The sequence below is a fragment of the Quercus robur genome, chromosome 3, assembly GCF_932294415.1.
Source record: "Quercus robur chromosome 3, dhQueRobu3.1, whole genome shotgun sequence".
In the NCBI taxonomy this organism is placed as follows: Eukaryota; Viridiplantae; Streptophyta; class Magnoliopsida; order Fagales; family Fagaceae; genus Quercus; species Quercus robur.
Window position 1 is genome coordinate 48,201,868 of NC_065536.1, and position 18,722 is coordinate 48,220,589.

Consider the following 18,722-nt stretch of genomic DNA (forward strand, 5'->3'; position numbering starts at 1 on the left):
TGGTGGCTGTGGATTACTTCACAAAGTGGGCTGAAGCTGAAGCCTTGGCCAATATCCGGGATACTGACGTGAAAAAATTTGTGTGGAAAAACATAGTTACAAGGTTTGGGGTGCCGAATTCACTAGTAACAGACAACGGGTTACAGTTCGATAGCAACGCTTTTCGGACCTTTTGCGGCGAGCTCGGCATCAAGAACAAGTATTCAACCCCGGCATACCCCCAGAGCAACGGCCAAGCTGAAGCAGTGAACAAGACTATTTTGAACGGGCTCAAGAGAAGGTTGGACGGAGCGAAAGGAAGATGGGCAGAAGAACTACCCAGTGTTTTACGGGCCTACTGCACGACCCCCAGGAGATCCACGGGGGAAACCCCATTTTCTCTGGCATACGGAGCAGAAGCAGTGATACCAACCGAGGTGAGCTTATGCAGTGCACGGGTCGCCGGGTTTGACCCCGTACAGAACGCCGACCTTATGATGGAGCATTTGGATTGGCTAGAAGAATGCAGGGAGGCCGCGACCGTACGTCTTGCCGAGTATCAGCAGAAGCTGGCGCAAAGGTACAACCGAAATGTAAAAACCAGGGAATTCAGTGCCGGGGAATTAGTGTTAAGAAGGGTAGTGGGGAACATGCGGGACATGGCTGCAGGGAAGCTTGCTCAAAGTTGGGAGGGACCATACAGAGTCACAGCCGTCGCAGGTGCAGGGGCCTACTACTTGGAGGACCTGGACGAGAGGCCGCTCCCCCGACCATGGAACGCCAACAACCTGAAGAAATTCTACGCGTAACCATCGATGTAAGCCAAAACTTGTATTCTATTAAGAAAAGAGCATGATGAACTTTTTTGTCTGTGCTGTTTTTTACCCTGTAACCACACACCAAGAGAATCGCCAATAAATCCTAAGGATAGAAACCTGACCCTCGGCTCGATCAATATCGCCGAGCAGGTGAAAACCTTACAAATAAATCCTAAGGACAGAAACCTGACCCTCGGCTCGATCAATATCGCCGAGCAGGTGAAAACCTTACAAATAAATCCTAAGGACAGAAACCTGACCCTCGGCTCGATCAGTATCGCCGAGCAGGTGAAAACCTTACAAATAAATCCTAAGGACAGAAACCTGACCCTCGGCTCGATCAGTATCGCCGAGCAGGTGAAAACCTTACAAATAAATCCTAAGGACAGAAACCTGACCCTCGGCTCGATCAGTATCGCCGAGCAGGTGAAAACCTTACAAATAAATTCTAAGGACAGAAACCTGACCCTCGGCTCGATCAGTATCGCCGAACAGGTGAAAACCTTACAAATAAATCCTAAGGACAGAAACCTGACCCTCGGCTCGATCAATATCACCGAGCAGGTGAAAACCTTACGAATAAATCCTAAGGACAGAAACCTGACCCTCGGCTAGATCAATATCGCCGAGCAGGTAAAAACCTTACAAATAAATCTTAAGGAGAGAAACCTGACCCTCAGCTCGATCAATATCGCCGAGCAGGTGAGAACCTTACGATCAAATCTATAAGAACGAAAACACAATTCTCGGTTAAACCAAAACCTGATAAAAACCTAACCCTTTTGCAAAAACTAAGTCCAATAGCGCTCTCAAATTACCCACAGCGCCGCACAACAGGTTTTCGGGGGTACCATTCTATTATGCGGCCATAGCACTGGTATAATTCAAGCAAAACACAAACGGAGATAATTTCATTCAACAAATTGAAACGGAAAAAGAAAACGGACTACTAATTAAACAGGTAAAAGCAATCGTTTCAATCACCACATCCCGGTGACATGGGCAAATAAAACCATTAAGTAAAAACAATTACCACATCCCGGTGACATGGGCAAATAAAAGTAAAATAAAAATAAGCTAACAGGTAAAAATAAAATCAGCTGGGAGGTTGAGTCGGTGGTGGCACTTCCTGCTGGACGGTTAGGGGAAAAGGCTGGCCCTCATCAAGAAGCTCCTGCACGGAAGGTATGCTCGTGGCCTCCATGTCCTCGGGCTCGGCATGAGAATCGATTTGCTCAACCAACTCCCTCATGCTGGCCGTCTCCTCCTCGTCAAAAGCAGCCGGGGCGTTCTGAACGGCAGGTACAAGGTTCGGAAATGGAATCTGGCCGGGGTCTCTCAACGGCGAATCTTCAGGAACTCCCATTGCCTGAAGAGCGGCAAACCACCCGGCCTCGAAACCTATATGCCGAGCCCGAGCCACCACCGGTTCTGCGGAGTTCTCGGCGTCGGCAAAGCCTACGTCATACCACTTTTGCTCCGCGGCCGCCAAGCCTGCCCTAAGATCGGCTATCTCGTCGGCATGGGAAGTGTTGAGGCTGAGGGCTTCGGCTAGTTTGAGTTCCGTCTCATTTTGCTTGGCCAGGAGCTCTGCATTCCTTTTCTCGGCTAATGCCTGGAACTTCTCCGCGGCAGCAGCCTTCTTCTCAGCAGCCTCAGCAATCTTTGCCTTTTCCTTAGCCGCTTTTACTGTCGACTCCCGCGCCCCCTTCTCGCGCTCATTTTCCTCATCAAGCTCCCGTGCCCGGGCAGCCACAATGTGAGCCAGTTGAGCGGCCTAGCAAGTACGAAGGTTAGCAAAGAGACAAAAGGAAATCTACATGGAGTAAATAGACAAAAGAATTACCGCAATGGCGTGCCACTCTAACCGGCGCCCCACGGACTCCTCGGACCCATCATCAAAAGCGTGCACGTCCTCGGGAAGTTGGAGAGCTCCAGCCAAGGTTTGGGCAATACGGCCGCCCTCGCCCTTATCCCACATCCGAACAGAGGCGGTTGAGGGCAATGACTTGCCGTCCAGAAGGAACTTTGGCTCCCACGCTGGAGCCACTTGGGAGGAGGACGCGCCTCCCGTGCCAGCTTCGGTTGGCTGCTCGCGGATAACAATTCCCCCTGTTGGTCGGGGAGGAGTCTGGACAGCGGCATCCCCCGGGCCTGTGGAAGGTTGCTCGGTTACTTTCTGCTTCTTACGGGCCCGTCCGGACTGCGGAGGGGGAGGAGGCTGAGACACTGGACCCCGACCCTGAGTAGGCGGGGGCTGGTTGGTCGGCCGGGCACCAGGCACGAACCGATCAAGGGTCATAACTCTCCTTGCCACCATTCTTGCACCGGGCTGGATTGCTTCAGCTAGCAAGTTAGCCACTTCTGTCACTTGCTGTTGGGGCTCGGCGGGTGGATCCTCGAGATGGGGCTGCTCTTGGGCTTGGTCCCCTTGTTGTATGGCTTCGTGAGCTCTCTCTCTAAGGTGCTGAGATACCCGTTCCGCGGAATCGTCTCGCAGGGGAACTAGTTCGTCTGCGGCAGTGAACCGCCGACCAAATTCCCTCGCTTCCCCAGTTGTAAGCTTCGGCGGCAAGAAATTCACGTACCGGACGTCTATGTACGATAGCAGGGGGCTGTCAACTATCAGCGCCTGCTTGAAAGGCTGCCAAGTAGAGTAAACCGGTTCCACGCCGAGGATCAGATGTGAGGCCCGGAGCTGCCCGTCCCAATGCACGTAAATCTCGGAACGGAGGACGAAGTTTAAGTCCCTGGTGTGAACGGTTCTGAGGTCCTGAATAAACACTTTGCCGTCTGCAAAAGAACAGGTGACGCATTAGTTTTTAACAATAAAAAATTCTTTTACTCAAACAATTATAAGAAGGGGATGGTACGAACCCACTTCACGCCGTGTGAGGGGGCAAGGGATCTCCCCGGCAAACCAATTGCCGCGCACCCTGACGAACTCCCCGGCGGAGTTCCTGTTCGAATCGGGTAGGCACGATATCAGCCGTACCCGAGCATCCCTCGTCTTTAAGTAATAATTGGTGGATTTGCTCCCACAGAGGCTGTACATTTGGTTAATATCATGGTGGTCTAATTGTAAATCAAAGGTATGGTTCAACTGGCTGACACAACTAACTACCCGGTAAAAATTGGGGGGAAGCTGGTCGGGGCACAGCCCGTAGTAGGTGAGTGTGCTTATCAGGAGGGGATCTACCGGGAACCTAACCCCACCTTCTAAGATGGACATCAGAGGAAAGAAGGCTGTACCCTGCCCTCGGTGGAGTTCCATATCACTCTCATGGCAGTAAGCCACGTCCACGTCATTGGGGATACTAAATTTACTCCTAAAGGTGGCCAAAGCAGCCGGGGTGTCTAGAAGGTAAGAATAACCCATCTATAAAGCCTAAAACTACAAGAATGAACTCAAAGAAATAAAGCTGAAGGAACAGGAAGGGGAAGAAAGACTTACTTTGGGTTCTAAGGAGGAAAAGAACGCTGAGCAAGCAAGCGCACAGAAATGTGGTCGGCAGAGAGTAGGCACTAAAGATCAGAGGCGAAGGAAAAATGGAATAGTGTTTGGAGAAGGACTATTTATAGAGCCAAAAGAAACGGGGGAAGAAGAAACGCTTAATCAAGAAATAAATGGGCACAACCTACGAGCGACCCAACGAACGCCAGGCGTAACCGATTTGCGCGCCGCTTCGGTTCACAAACCGTCAGGCAATAATGACGACTGCGCCTGGCGCCGCGAAACGGCGCGTCTTTTGAGATGAATATTAATGAGAAGTGACAGCCAGAAGTCCCAGGCTAGAAGATTCCCGAGGTCAAAAGGCCCAGGCAGATCCTTGATCCTCCTCGGCGACCGAGTATGAATCAAGGGGGGGCTATTGTACCGCACCGAGCTTCCAAAGCCCATACTGGCCTTGGGCCCAGACCCATCTAGGCCCCGGGCCCAAGCCCATACCGGCCTTGGGCGCAGGCCCAGCAGGAAGTTCCAGTTACCTTATGCCCTTCTTGAAACTGCCTTAGAGTAAAAACAAGCTTTGGGTATTAAGTCCCCAGAGTTGACCGGTTGATCTTTCCCGGTAGAGCGCAGGAGTCATATCCGGGAAGGTCATGATATGCACGGGAACGTGAGTTGCCGAACATAATCGGTGAAAATGGAACCAAGTTCCAAGATCATAAATGTTGCACCGCCCTTTCACCTGAACAACCACTTTAGCCAGATAATACTGGACCTTCAATAGCACTAACGGTGGCTGTAATCATGATCTTCCCACTAACCTTGGCTATAAATAGAAGAAAGTTGGGAGAAGAAGGGGTTCAGAAAAATTGAGAGAAAACAGTCAAAGAGAGAGTACTAACTGGGTGTTATTTTGAGTCTCTCTGCCGAGAACGACCCATTGTAGGAAATACTTAAGCCCACTACAAATAAATTGTGAGCCCAAGTGACCTAAGGTCCAGAAGTCTTGCACTTGGTTCTTACACATTGCTTTTTTTGTTGTTGTTTTTAAGATGGAGTGACAGTCGAATATGCAAACTACCAATCGAGTTAGAAACTTATTTTTTCTCTTTTTCTTTTTACTTTTTTAAATGTAATAGAAAATTTTCTTGGAATTAAGATTTAAGAATTTTGAATTGAAAATTTTATAAATCTTATGACGCCTTGAAAAGCACTCCTCATGTGCTTAACGATTATGTTTTTTCTTTCATCCAAAAAAAAAAAAAACGGTTATGTTTTTTCATTTCTTTTTCTCAAATGTGGAAACAAATACGTTTAAAGATTTAGGTAATGTGAAACTTTGTATTTAGGGAAAGAAAATTATGTGAAGTACAATAGAAGAAGATAGTATAGCCATTAAAATAGTTCATAAAAAATAAAAAAAACAGCCATTAAAATATTGACTACCCATGCCTGGTTAGAATATATTCCCTGACCTTCGGGACACGATAATGAACTATGTATATATTATATACTTTGATTTTGGAGCAGGGTCTGTATATTTGTCTAACCCACAAACCATATTATAGTAATACGGATTTATTTTTTTAATGGAATTAGGAATAAAGAATTTGTTCTCTTCAAAAAAAAAAAAAAAAAAAAAAAGAAAAAGAATAAAGAATTTGTTGCCAAACAACCGATCCCGTATCTATAAGACTATAACTCTTGCTTTTGTTTTTAATACTTGAAAAGGAATGTTTTTTTTTTTTTTTTTTTTGAGAAACCTTGATGAAGGAGTTCAGATACAAAAATTCAAGGGCCTATTTGGTATATATGTTTAAAAATTGAAAATTGTTGTTTGAAAACATTTGTAAAAATACGTGTGGGTGAAAAAGTGTATTGAAATACGTGTAATACCGTTTAAAAACTGAAAATAATTGTTTGAAAACACAAACCAAACACCCCCAAATAGTTTACACAAAAGTAGAGAGAGTTCATATAGCATTTAGTGTCTAGTTTGCAAACGTGTCATCACGTAGGCTCTAAAGCAGTGGCAAAATCATAAATATTTTCAATGGGAAGGGAGCAAGCTATATATATGACACTAAACTAAAAAAATGAAAATAAAAATAAAAATAAAAATAAAAAGCCTCATCGATGCATAAATCTCATGTGAGTGTAATGGCGGATCATCATGAGGACCAAGGGGGGCCTTGACCCCTCCAAAATTTTTGAAAAAAATTAAGGATTTTTTTTTTTTTTGGAATTATACTAAATAATTTGAAATATTTAAAAAAAAAAAAAAAAAAAAAACCTTATCATTTTGACTCTCCATACCCAATAATATACATATATATATTTTTAAGAAAATTTAAAAATAAACATAACTTCCATTTAAATAGAATACAATCCCTAAATATGTATGTCAAAAATTACAATAATTAAACATTTAGAATCTTTAAAATGAACACATAGGCATTTAACAATTATCTCATTAAATAAAAGGGAAAAATTTTCTAATTTTTATCCCAACACATCTGAGGCTTACTTGTACCACAATAATAGAAAAATTGAAAAGTTAGAAGATTTGTTGATTTGCCATACCACCAAGTTTCCCACACAGTTGCAGAACATTTTGCTCATAGTGCTCTCTCTCTCTCTCTCTCTCTCTCTCTCTCTCTCTCTCTCTCTCTCTCTCTCTCTCTCTCTCTCTCTCTCTCTCTCTCTCTCTCTCTCCATTGGCGTTTGCCTTCTTTTTTTTCTTTTTTTTTCTTTTCAGTTCTTTCCTTTCCCATTGCTACTGTAGTTTTATATTTACAATATAAAGAAAGAGTGAAAGACAAGCTTGAAGCTTTTGTAGGCCCCTTATCCCTATGCAGTGCTCATGTGTTACTTTATTTTTCATTTGCTTTGTTTTGATTTCTTTACTCTACTTTTCATTTACTTTCTTTTTTATTTTCCTTATAATATATTATTTGCTATTATAATAATCAAAATATTATATACCATATGGCATTATAATTTATAAATGTACTTGATTAGTTTGATTAAAATATATAGTATATACTATACTATATTAACATGTATTTAGTTGTTGTTTATAGCACATATTAAGTTATGAAGTATTGTACATTACTATTTTAGATTTCATACACACAAAAAAAAAAAAAAAAAAAAAATTATATCCTAAAGATAAATTTCTGACTCTGTGTGAGTGGTTAATACAAAGAATAGTTAGAATCCACACACACACACATATATATATATATATATATATGACACTAAACTAAAAAAATGAAAATAAAAATAAAAAGCCTCATTGACGCATAAATCTCATGTGAGTGGGCTAATACAAAGAATAGTTAGAATCCACAAAATTAAAAGGAAATCATAAATAGAACACCATTCAACCAAGAAACTATGATAGTAGAAGACATTTGGCATGATTCTTCAACTGGCAGTAAATGTTTAAATGAAAAAAGAGAAGAAAAGATTTACAAACATATCCACATCTTAAATTCTTAACCAAACCTACATCTTTGAAAAGAATAGGCATATCCTTACCGATTGTAGAGAAGGGAACGATAGTAGAGGACATTTTGATGGAAGTTGATGGCCCTTTCTTCTTTGAGTGGGAGAAACAAAAGAGGATGAAATTTTCGGTGTTTAAGGGAGTTGGAACATTTTGCAAAATTGGTAAATGGAACTGTCGTGTGAGTTGCAATTTAAATACATGCAAGCACTACAAAAAAAAGGTTCTATGGCCACGTTTTTAAAACATGGCTATATGTCAAAAAAAAAACGTAGCTATAGCTTATAACCGCGTTTTTTTAGGCCGCGTTTTCTCATATGGCCTAAAACCTGTGACTATAGGACTGACGGACCTGTGGCCACACTTTTTCAAACGCGGCCCAAGACCAGGCCTATAGCCCCGTTTAAAACGCGGCCTAAGACCAGAACCTTAGGCCTTGTTTTAAACGTGGCTATAGCTTTCACCTTAGGCCGCGTTTTAACCGTGGCCATAGAAATGTATTTTTATCGGATTGTCCACGTTGGGTGCTTGAGTATTTTTGAATCACAAAATTGTCCATCCCAAATAGGATAAACCCCTCAAATAATAATGTGTGTATATCTATATATATATATATATATATATATTTTTTTTAGGATAAACGGTAGAATATTATTTATTACTTATACATGGAATGTTCGTAATTTTGATTTAATATATGATATTTTCTAAAATAAACAAAAATATTTACATCAAGTATGCCTTTACATCTTTTTTTTAGCAAATATGCCTTTACATCTTTGAAAGAAAAAAAAAAACTTTTGAGATGTCTAAAAATATACAAGTCAATTTAATAAAAATAAAATATAATTAAATTAAGTATAATATAAATTAAATATGATTAATGACCTATGTATGACATGGGAGTAGTTAAAAAATTAATTACTTAACTATATAAATACAATACATGCTTTTAGTAAAAATTTAGGGGGTGTTATTATTTAAATTTATGTCTAAAATTATTTTTTTAAAGAAAAAATACAAGAGAGAGAGAGAGAGAGAGAGGATTTTTGAAAAGTCAATAGATTGTATTTTATTCTTTTTTTTTTTTTTTTTATAATCGTATTTTATTCTATTATAGCCCTTTCATACCAAACAAATTTTACAAAGCCGTAGTTATGAGGCTCATAGTTATGGCCCTTTCTATGTTTTTAGTTACAATTGAATTTTAACCTATGGTTTTCATTCCATGATAATTACTCTTATTATAAAGGTAAGACACCAATTAATTTAGGTTGGGTTGGTGACTTGGTGGACTTTTCTTACATGTTTATCTATTTATTTTTTGTTAAGTTCTTACATGTTTCATGCCTTCTAAAAATTTGGAATTTTATTAATTATTTAATTACTTTTATAATAAATTATTACAATTCACATAATATGTTTAAATTATATTGCAAATTTCCAAAATCCATCAAAACCAATTCTTAAAATACTAAATAAATCAAACTAAAAAATTAAATTAAAGGTAATAAAATGAATTTATGTATGTGGTGGGTCAAGTTGTGTTAGATGGGTTGTAAATACTATCAATCCAACTCATATACTTAAAATAAATTTTCAACCAAAATCAACCCACGAAAATCAACACAAGATTGGGTTGGGTTGGGTTGTTCGGTTTTGTCAAGTTTGTGGGTTTGATGCACACCATATAAACATCTGTGTACACAAATACTTTTGATTGATATGAATAATAAGCAATATTTTTACACAAATAAACTAAAAAATAACGTATTCATTATATTGTATTTATTATGTAAATACAAATAAATAAATGTAGATATCCTTGTATTTTATTACTTATACAATAATTTTCTTATAGAAGAATAAGTTATATATTAAGGATTTGAACTTCTTTTATATATATATATATATATATATATAAAATATATATATATTTTTTTAACTTTTGAAGGTATTTGTCATGTTCTATTTTTTTCTTTTCAATTTTTTTTTTTTTTTGGAGAAAGTTTGAATCTATAACGTCCACTCTTGATGATAACTTTTTATAATCAGACTAAGATACCAATCGGTTTTTGGTGTAAGTGGAGTTGAATCTCAGATCTCTTATTCAACCATTAGAGACTTTACCAGTTAATCTAACTAGAACCCACATTTTATTTTATTTATTTTGTTTCTTCATTTTTTTTTAATAGGTTTTGAATATTTAAAATATATTTAAAAAATAGGTAACAATTTTATTTCTTTTTTAAAGGAAGTTTAATACATAAAAGAAATAATACCTATCATTATGATATAAATAGAAAAAGTATATAAAGGAATTAAAATCTTTGTAGTTTTTTGCGGGGCTCGAGGAGAGATTGCCCCTCTAAAGTCTCAACTCGAGAAGGTATTTCCTACGTTAGGCTTACACACACTCTCTCTCATTGACATGTAAGTCCCATGCATATGAAAATTTCGCATCTCAACTCCCTTACTTTTCCATTCGTATGAGGTCTCTAAGATCCATTTTACGTGAAGGAGTGATTGCATAGCATGTACAACTATTTCATAAGATAACTTTTATAGAACTATTCATTTTGTTAAAGTAGCATGCCTATAGCATTCAGATTGGGAATGCCATATGCCATATGTAGGCAAAATTTAATATAAAGGCCCAAAAAACCCCCACATTCGGACTTGTAAAAACCAAGTATTGCAAAAAAAAATTGCAATTGTGCTACAGTGCACAATTGTAAATTTTTTTTAAAAAAAAAAACCTAATATTTTATTCAGTCCTATCAATTACTCTCTCTCACTCACCGGTCACACTCTCATCTCCTCTTTTCTTTTCTTTTCTTTTTTTTTTTCCTTTTTTTTTCTTCTTCTTTTTTAGTTCACTTATTCAATCCCTCCCCCTGTCTCATCCCTCTCTTCCCTTTCATTTTTTTTCCTCTCTATTTTCCCTTGAATCAAGGGTTTGATGTGGTGGCAAATGGGTTTGATGTGGGTTTGATGTGGTGGAGGGTTTCCGTGGTGGTGGGGATGGGTGATTGAGGGTGACGATGTGAGTCGTGGGCGTAGGTCAGGTGATGGTGTGGGTCGTGGGTTTGTTGGCGTTGAGGTGGGTCATGCGTGGCGAGCTGGGTCACGGACTCACAGCGTGGATTCCAACGAGGTGGGTCATGGACTCACAATAGAGGTGAGTGCGTTTTGATTTTGGTGGTCGGCATGGATGGTGTGTGGTTGATGGGTCTTTCTCACGGTGGTTGATGGCTCTCACGAAGATTGGCCTGGGGTGGAGGTTTGTTGATGGGTTGTTCGTGGGTTGGGCTAGGTTTCGGGTTTGGATCGGTGCTATTGTGTATCGGTGCTGTTATGGTTGTGTCTTGTGATTATGGTTGGTGGTGGTGGTTTTTGGCAATTTTTTGTGTTTCTTTTCCTCTTGGTGGTTGTTGTTGGTGGTGAGTTTGGTTGTGGTGGTGGTTGTTGGCCGGTGGCGTGGTGGTGGCAAGGTGGCCATTTTCATGTGGTTGTTCTTGCTATGGTTGGGGTTAGGGTTTGGGTTTGTTCACAGTGGAAAAGAGAGAGAGAGATGGGGGAGGAAGGAAGAGAGAGAAAATTAGAGAGAGGAGATTATTTTTTTTAGGTTATATATTTTAGTGGATAATATATATTATTTTAATATAAGAAAATAAAAGTTGGGATGCTGGATGTATTGTAAAATGGTATTGTGTAATTGATTAATTAACTTTTTGGGATGGTAAAATAGGATAGGATATAATTCCCTGATGTGAATGCTCTTAGAGCATTAGCATTGGGGGTGTAAAAACCCCCCAATTGCTATTTTACCAACTGAACCTTATATTCCTTCCACATTCGAGTATGCAAACCCAAAAAGTTTTACATCTCAGCTACAGTAAGGTTGCATATTTGCAACCTTACTGTTCATGAGGATGTAAAAAATTTATAATTTTTTATTCTCTTCTCTCTCATCCTCTCACTTCAGAGTCAGACTCCTCTATCTCTCTCTTCTTTTTCTTTTTTCTCATCTATTTCTCTCACGCTCTCTACTCTCTTCCTCTCACGGTGGCTTTAGATCTGCTTTGGGTGGCTTTAAATCGACATGGGCTCATCGGGACTGTGGGTGGCGTGGGTAGGCGTGGGTTTGTTCTGGCATAGGTGGCCATTGGTGGGTGGTTTTATTCGTTGTGGGATCGTGGGCCGCCATGGGTAGGTGGTTTTGCTCGCCGTGGGGTCATAGGTTTTGCCCGCTGTGAGTCTTGTGTGTTTAGATTTTGGGCTTTTTGGGTGATGAATCAGTTTTTAGATTTGCAAATCCTCATTCTCAATTGTTGTTTTAGCTATTTGTTTGCAAATTTCAGATCTTTTTCTTTTGTCTCGGTGGTGCAGCTGTAGGTGGGTGTTTCGGTGGTGCTATTGTGGGTTGCCATTGTTGTTGGTGGTTGCTGGTGATGGGTTGCCGTTGGTGGGTTTGGTGTTACAATGGTGGGTTTGGGGGTTTGATTTAGTGTTTTTAATTGGGTGGCAAATGGGTGGGTTTGAGGTGGGCATAATTGGGGTTGAGTATATAAAACTCATTTACCCATTAAAACATATTTAACTAATTACTTCTAACCTAAATCCAACCCAACCCAATTATTATGGGTAAACCTCAACCCACCCAATTACCCAATTATCAAAATTACCAAAATGCCACTAAAGTGAAAATGACTAAAGTACTCTAAAATCTTCAAAACTGACCAAAATGCCCCCAAATTTAAAATTACCAAAATACCCACAAAACCCAAAAAATGACTAAAATACCTCCGAAACCTAAAAAATGACCAAAATACCCCAAAAACCTAAAAAAGACCAAAATACCCCAAAAACCCAAAAAATGACCAAAATACCCCCAAAACCCAAAAATTACCAAAATACCCCCGAAACACAAAAAATGACCAAAATACCCCCGAAACCTAAAAATGACCAAAATACTCCCGAAACCCAAAAAATTACCAAAATACCCCCGAAACCCAAAATGACCAACATACCCCCGAAACCTAAAAATTACCAAAATACCCCATAAACCTAAAAAATGACCAAAATACACTCGAAACTCAAAAAATTACCAAAATACCCCCTAAACCCAAAAAAATGACCAAAATATCCTTGAAACCCAAAAAATGACCAAAATACTCTTGAAATAAAAAAAAATGACCAAAATACCCCAGAAACCAAAATACCCAAAAAATAACCAAAATACCTCAAAAACCATAAAATGACCAAAATACCCCCCCCCCCCGGAAACCCAAAAAATGACCAAAATACCCCTAAAACCTAAAAAATGACCAAAATACTCCTAAAACCTAAAAATTACCAAAATAATCACGAAACCTACAAAATGATCGAAAAACCCCTAGAACCGAAAAATTGACCAAAATACCCCTGAAACCTAAAAATTACCAAAATAATCACAAAACCTACAAAATGACCAAATACCCCCAAGAATCCAAAAAATGACCAAAATACCCCAAAACCCAAAGGAGTATAATAATAATTGAATATGACTGATATGAAAATGAAAATGAAAATATTAACAATACTACAAGTTTTATTATATAAAACTTACAACTTTATATGGTGAACGTAGTAGTGTGCTTTAATTGCTTAATAAATTAATGTTTTAATATTTTTTTGTGATTAATGAGATATTAGTTTGTAAGCTCTATATAGTAAAATTGTGATATCTTTAGAAAAATTATAGGATAACAACTAATTTTACAATAATTTTCACAACTATGCGATATAGCTAAGTGTAAGAATTAATGTGAAAGCGATAGACAAACAGTTACAATTTGTCACAAAAAATACTATAAAATTAGTTGCGTTCCTAAAATTACTTCAGTTATAAATGACCACTCCTCTTAATATGGTTATATCCCACAACATATATTTTTGGTGGCAAATTATCAACAACTTATACACTTTAACAAATAATTTTCCATCATCTATTATTATTAACAATAATAATAGATAATAGATAATTATTTTTATAAATATTTTATGTAAAAAAGATATATATATATATATATATATTTTTTTTTTTACAGCTTTTTATATTTGTTAAGAAAGTAATGTCAAAACTCTTCTAATATAATTTATTAAAAATTGCTCTAAAAGCTGCTATTAAAAGCACTAGTATTGGTGGAGGCAAATAGATAAAATGCTAAATTTCGTAACTAAATATAACAAAATTAGAACAAAAGGCTATTGCATTATCGGAGCAAAAGCCATATTTTTTTTACGGTTGAGCTACAGCAAAAAAATATTATATTAGAAGATTTATTATTTTATTATATTAACAGTGGTGGTTGTTGTTTATTGTAATATATATATTATTTTATAATGTAGAATACTAAAATAAAATTACTAATATTAAATGTTTTATAAAATAAAATAATAAATTAGATAAAGGAATATTTTGTGATAGGAAATTGCTAAATTTGAAACCACACAAACACATCGGATAATTAACACTAACACAACCGATCCAAGCAAATCTAAAGCTCTCGCCTCACCCCCCACGCGCTTAATAAATACGCATGACACATCATTGATTAGGCTGTAGAGTCTTTCGTAGTTGTTTGTAGACAATTCGTTGAAGATAAGTTCCCACGTCAGCCGGACCCTACCTAATCACCACTTTCTTCACAAAAGTCACAGCCACACCCACCCACGTGGAGCGTTCACCACACGCGCACTGAGTTTCATTACGTGTGGGTCTTATCTTAACAAACACTTTATTCCCAATAAACTCCCAAAGAGAAAAGGAGCAAAACGAAAGTGCAAACACAACCTTATTTGTTGGCAAGTGTCTTGTCCCACACACAAAAATTTATATATATCCGAAACTTTCTCGCTAACCAAACGGTATTTAAAAAACAGCGAAAAGAAATTCAATTCTTTCAGCTCTCCCTGTCTCTGTGGGATTTAAAGAATACCACCGCCATGTCTCTTTTTCTCTCTCTCTCTGTAGTTTTCTAGGATTCGTTCAGAGAGTTTCTTGAGAAACAAACAAACCCATCTAGCCTTATTACAACTCTCCACATGTGAATACTACTAACGTTAAAAACCCTTCTCCTATCAGCACAAACGTTTGTAGATAAAGTTTCTGAAGACCTCTTATCCATTTGCCTCGATTTCTGCGAAAATCCAAAAAAACTCCTAAAATAGAAAGAAAAAAAAAAAATCGGATTGGGGGCTAATAGATTTTCAAAGAAAATCTAAAAAAAAAAAACATTATGACGAGAAGGCAACATCAAGATCAGCAATCTAAGGTTCTCCACGAGCTTTCAGCTCTGGTTCTTAATATTCTACGATCTCCGCCGGCGCCGATCCCGTTCTCCGATGACTCTCCGGCGCCGATGACCACGACCAGGTCGGCCGCGGCGTCGGCGTCGAGACGGTCGTCGACGGAGGCGGCGGTTGCGCAGATAACGCCGGCGGGGTTCGCGTCTTTGATGCTGGGGATATCGTTGGCTCTGATGCTGTGTGGATCGGTGACTTTCTTCGTTGGGTTTTTGTTGATGCCGTGGGTTCTGGGTTTGATCATGGTTTTCTATGTAGCTGGGATCGTCTCCACGATTTCTGTGTTGGGTCGCTCTCTTCTTTGTTACGCCACGTCACCACCCACGCCGAGAAAGGACATTCCTGGTAAATAAAAATCAATAAATTTTCTTCCTTTCTTCCTTTTTTTTTTGGGTTTATTTATTTATTTATTTATTTATTTTTTTGTGAGTGAATGATGATGGCAAAGGAATGAATTGGATGGTTCTTTGATATTTTCAGCTGTGGTTGGAGATTCTGTTCCATATGTTTTGTCTGATTCTTAGGATACAGAAACGCGGTTAAAGTTAAATAACTATTATAACTGCTAATAAGTTTATTTATATTTCCAATTTTGTCTTCTTATTGCTTTACCAAATCTATTATTTAGTATCTTCTTTGTGTTGGGCCGGGTTCATGATTGGTTTCCATGGTATTTGGGTTCATGGAGTTTAGGAACTTATTCAATTAGGGACTAATAATTGTTTTTTCAATGGTAGCAAGTATGCGATTCAATGGAATCTCATGGTTTATAAACTGAGGATGATGTAATTTTTGCTCACAACCAAACTCCGGGAATTGACAATTTACTAAGGATGTTTGATAGACTGCGGTGATTACATAGTAATAGGAATAGGAATAACAATTACAAGGAATACAATATGTTGTAATGTCATATATTACTATTAATTTGTTTGGTGACAATACAAGAATAGAACCCTTAAATCAAATTGTCTTTCTAACATTAGAATAAAAATTAAAAAGATATTTTAGGAAATATCTTACACATATAATTATATTTTTTTTAAAATAACATTTTTTTAAAAAATTTTTTGAAAGAGCGATTAATTATTTCTTTTATGATTTTTTTATTTTCATAATTGTTATGTGCATATGAAAAGCTTGTTTATTTGGAAATATATTAATTTTAGAAATCAATAGCAATTACAATATTTTTAGAGAGGAATAGTTATTCCTTATTTTAAAGAATAGCTATTTATAATGAATGACTATTCCTTGTAATAAAAACATAACTAAACTACTGAATAGCTAAACCATTGAAATAACTATTACATTACAATGTCTATTACAGTCAACCAAACACACCCTAAGTCTTCTTTGATCTTCCACATTAGGGTTCATCTTTCTTAATCAGGGTCAAACTCAAATATGTTGATTTCTGTCTCACCTATGGCCTTGTCTTTTCATGAATTTAAAATGTAGGATCCTCTATGCTTATTTTGTGATTCATAATAAGAAAAATTGGGGTGGGGAGTGGAGAAGGCAAAGTCTTTATGTTTATGTATATGCAAGGTTTGTACGGAGTATAGATGATGTAAATTACAGCCTACTGTGATTGGCAGAATTTGAAAAGGTGCATCATAAACCTTTATAATGTGTTGATGCATGGTGATATTTACTTTGCCTGTTATTCATTCTTTTCCTTCTTGCCTTCCTACCTGATGAATGGGTCGAAAAGTTACAGTGGTCAGTAGCTGTCATTAGGTCTAAATTCTTTGGTCCGGTGCTAGTTGCTGCTATGTGGACACTTTTCAAGCAAATACTGCATACTTTCTCCGTCTTGGTTATTGATTAACTATGTGATTTACCAAAACGCAAAGGAGAGGAAGGAAAAGAAAGAATGGAAGAAACTGGTTGGAGATTGCTTCAGGGTTTAAATTGATTTAAAACAATCTGTGGTGTCTCAATTTATCAGATATGTGGGATCCATTATGTTAGTGGTTAAAAACTGCAAAGATTGGACTATCTTTATAGGTCTTGTTTTTACATTCTTTGATATTTTTAGCCATTATGTAATGCGTGATAATAGTTGATATAAGCTATTTGTGTTTTGTTAGTTTGCTTGATTATGTTGCTTGATTATTTATCAATGAATAGTTAAAATGTAAAGGTCTTCATTATTCATTCGTACGCTAATAGGTTATGAGCATCTGCCCCATTCCCCATCCTATATTTACTTTAGTCATGGTTTTTTGTTGTGCAGTTTTAGTTATCAATTCGTGAGCTATTTAACAGAAACATGAATATGTATTTAAAATTATGAAATAAAAATTTGCTTAGCAAAACCAATGAGATTTGTGGATCTCAAATTTGTTGATTTTTTTAATTTTACCAACCTTTCACAACCTATGAGACTCAAGACCCAATAGAATTTGTTTGTAGTATTTTATGTTGATGATCATGAACAGCTTGGAGTTCAATGAGTACTTGGGATGCATCCAAATCAATAGTTGTTGGACATACTTTACACTTATTATTATCTTGACAAGTTAATGGAGTATGAAATGTGACCTCCGCAAATAAGCTAGTTAATCAGACCTAAATCTTGTGATACTTGAATCTCACTCAAAAAGAAATTCAGCAGAGCTTTAAGGTAGTAACACATAACACATGGCTTGTTGCACCTTTAGGGTAGAGTTAGTTTTAATTAAATTCGGGCACATGACCATGGAAGAGTTACTATCTTAAAGTGCATGTATGGCCTGACTTGGGCTAGATTGTCAACCTTCAAGCACCCTCTGCATCTCCATTTTTGTTTCAATATCAATTGTGCAGCGATTTATACAATTTGGAAGATTGCCGATTAACTTTTTCCTTCCCTTATAACTTTCTGTTGCTGCAGCATGGAAACTTTTGTGAAGAGAGAGGATGGTTTACACAGAGAGACCGAGAGAAGGAATTGGATTGTGCAGGGGAGGATCTGAGCAAAGCAGATGTACCTGTGCGTATTGCTTCTTATAGCAACTTATAGGACAATTAAAACACCGAGCTTCTTCAAGTATTGATGCAGGGAGTGTGGATTACTGTTTATTAATATATTTGTAGAAATAGTGAATTGTTAAAGATCATCATGTACTGTTGTTTGATGAATATCCATTTGTGAGAAGAATTAGGAAAGCTATTCCAATTTCTTTCTTCTATTCTATATCATAAGTTTATGCATCTTTGTTCACGGATGTATATAATTTCGGCAGGTAGGCATTCCTTCTTTTTTTCTTCTTTTTTAAAGGCAGCATTGTATATTGTTATGGTGGTGGTTATTTATTTATCGAAGTGGCTTACTTTGAAAATGAAAAATGTAGAACATTTTTAACAAGATACTAATTATTATCTTCTTGGACGCTCTTGATGATGAGAAAGGAAATTATGGAATCAAAACCTTTCTTTTTTAAATATTTAAACTAAACACTGTTGCATGGCAGGTCACTTGAATCATGTCCAAGTTATTTTTGTCTTTAGTTGTTTCCATTGGAAAAAGATTTCTAGAGGCTGCTCGCATGATTTGAGTCTTGAGTCTGCACTAATCTTTACTTGAATTCTGCCCCAGTTATTTTCTTGTCTTGGTTGTATCCCTTGG

General features: G+C 37.6%; 1 protein-coding gene across 1 annotated transcript; it reads left to right on the forward strand.

Moving 5' to 3' along the window:
- The first annotated feature begins 14,557 nt into the window (after positions 1 to 14,557).
- Positions 14,558 to 18,272, forward strand: LOC126718138 (uncharacterized). Its single transcript, XM_050420220.1, has 2 exons — positions 14,558 to 15,451; positions 17,988 to 18,272. Exons 1-2 carry the CDS (start codon positions 15,040 to 15,042, stop codon positions 18,002 to 18,004), a joined length of 429 nt encoding a protein of 142 aa, XP_050276177.1. The 5' UTR covers positions 14,558 to 15,039; the 3' UTR covers positions 18,005 to 18,272.
- The last annotated feature ends 450 nt before the right edge of the window (positions 18,273 to 18,722 follow it).

Excerpts from the sequence above, each read along its gene's own strand:
- LOC126718138 (XM_050420220.1), top strand. The coding sequence starts at position 15,040 with ATGACGAGAAGGCAACATCAAGATCAGCAATCTAAGGTTCTCCACGAG.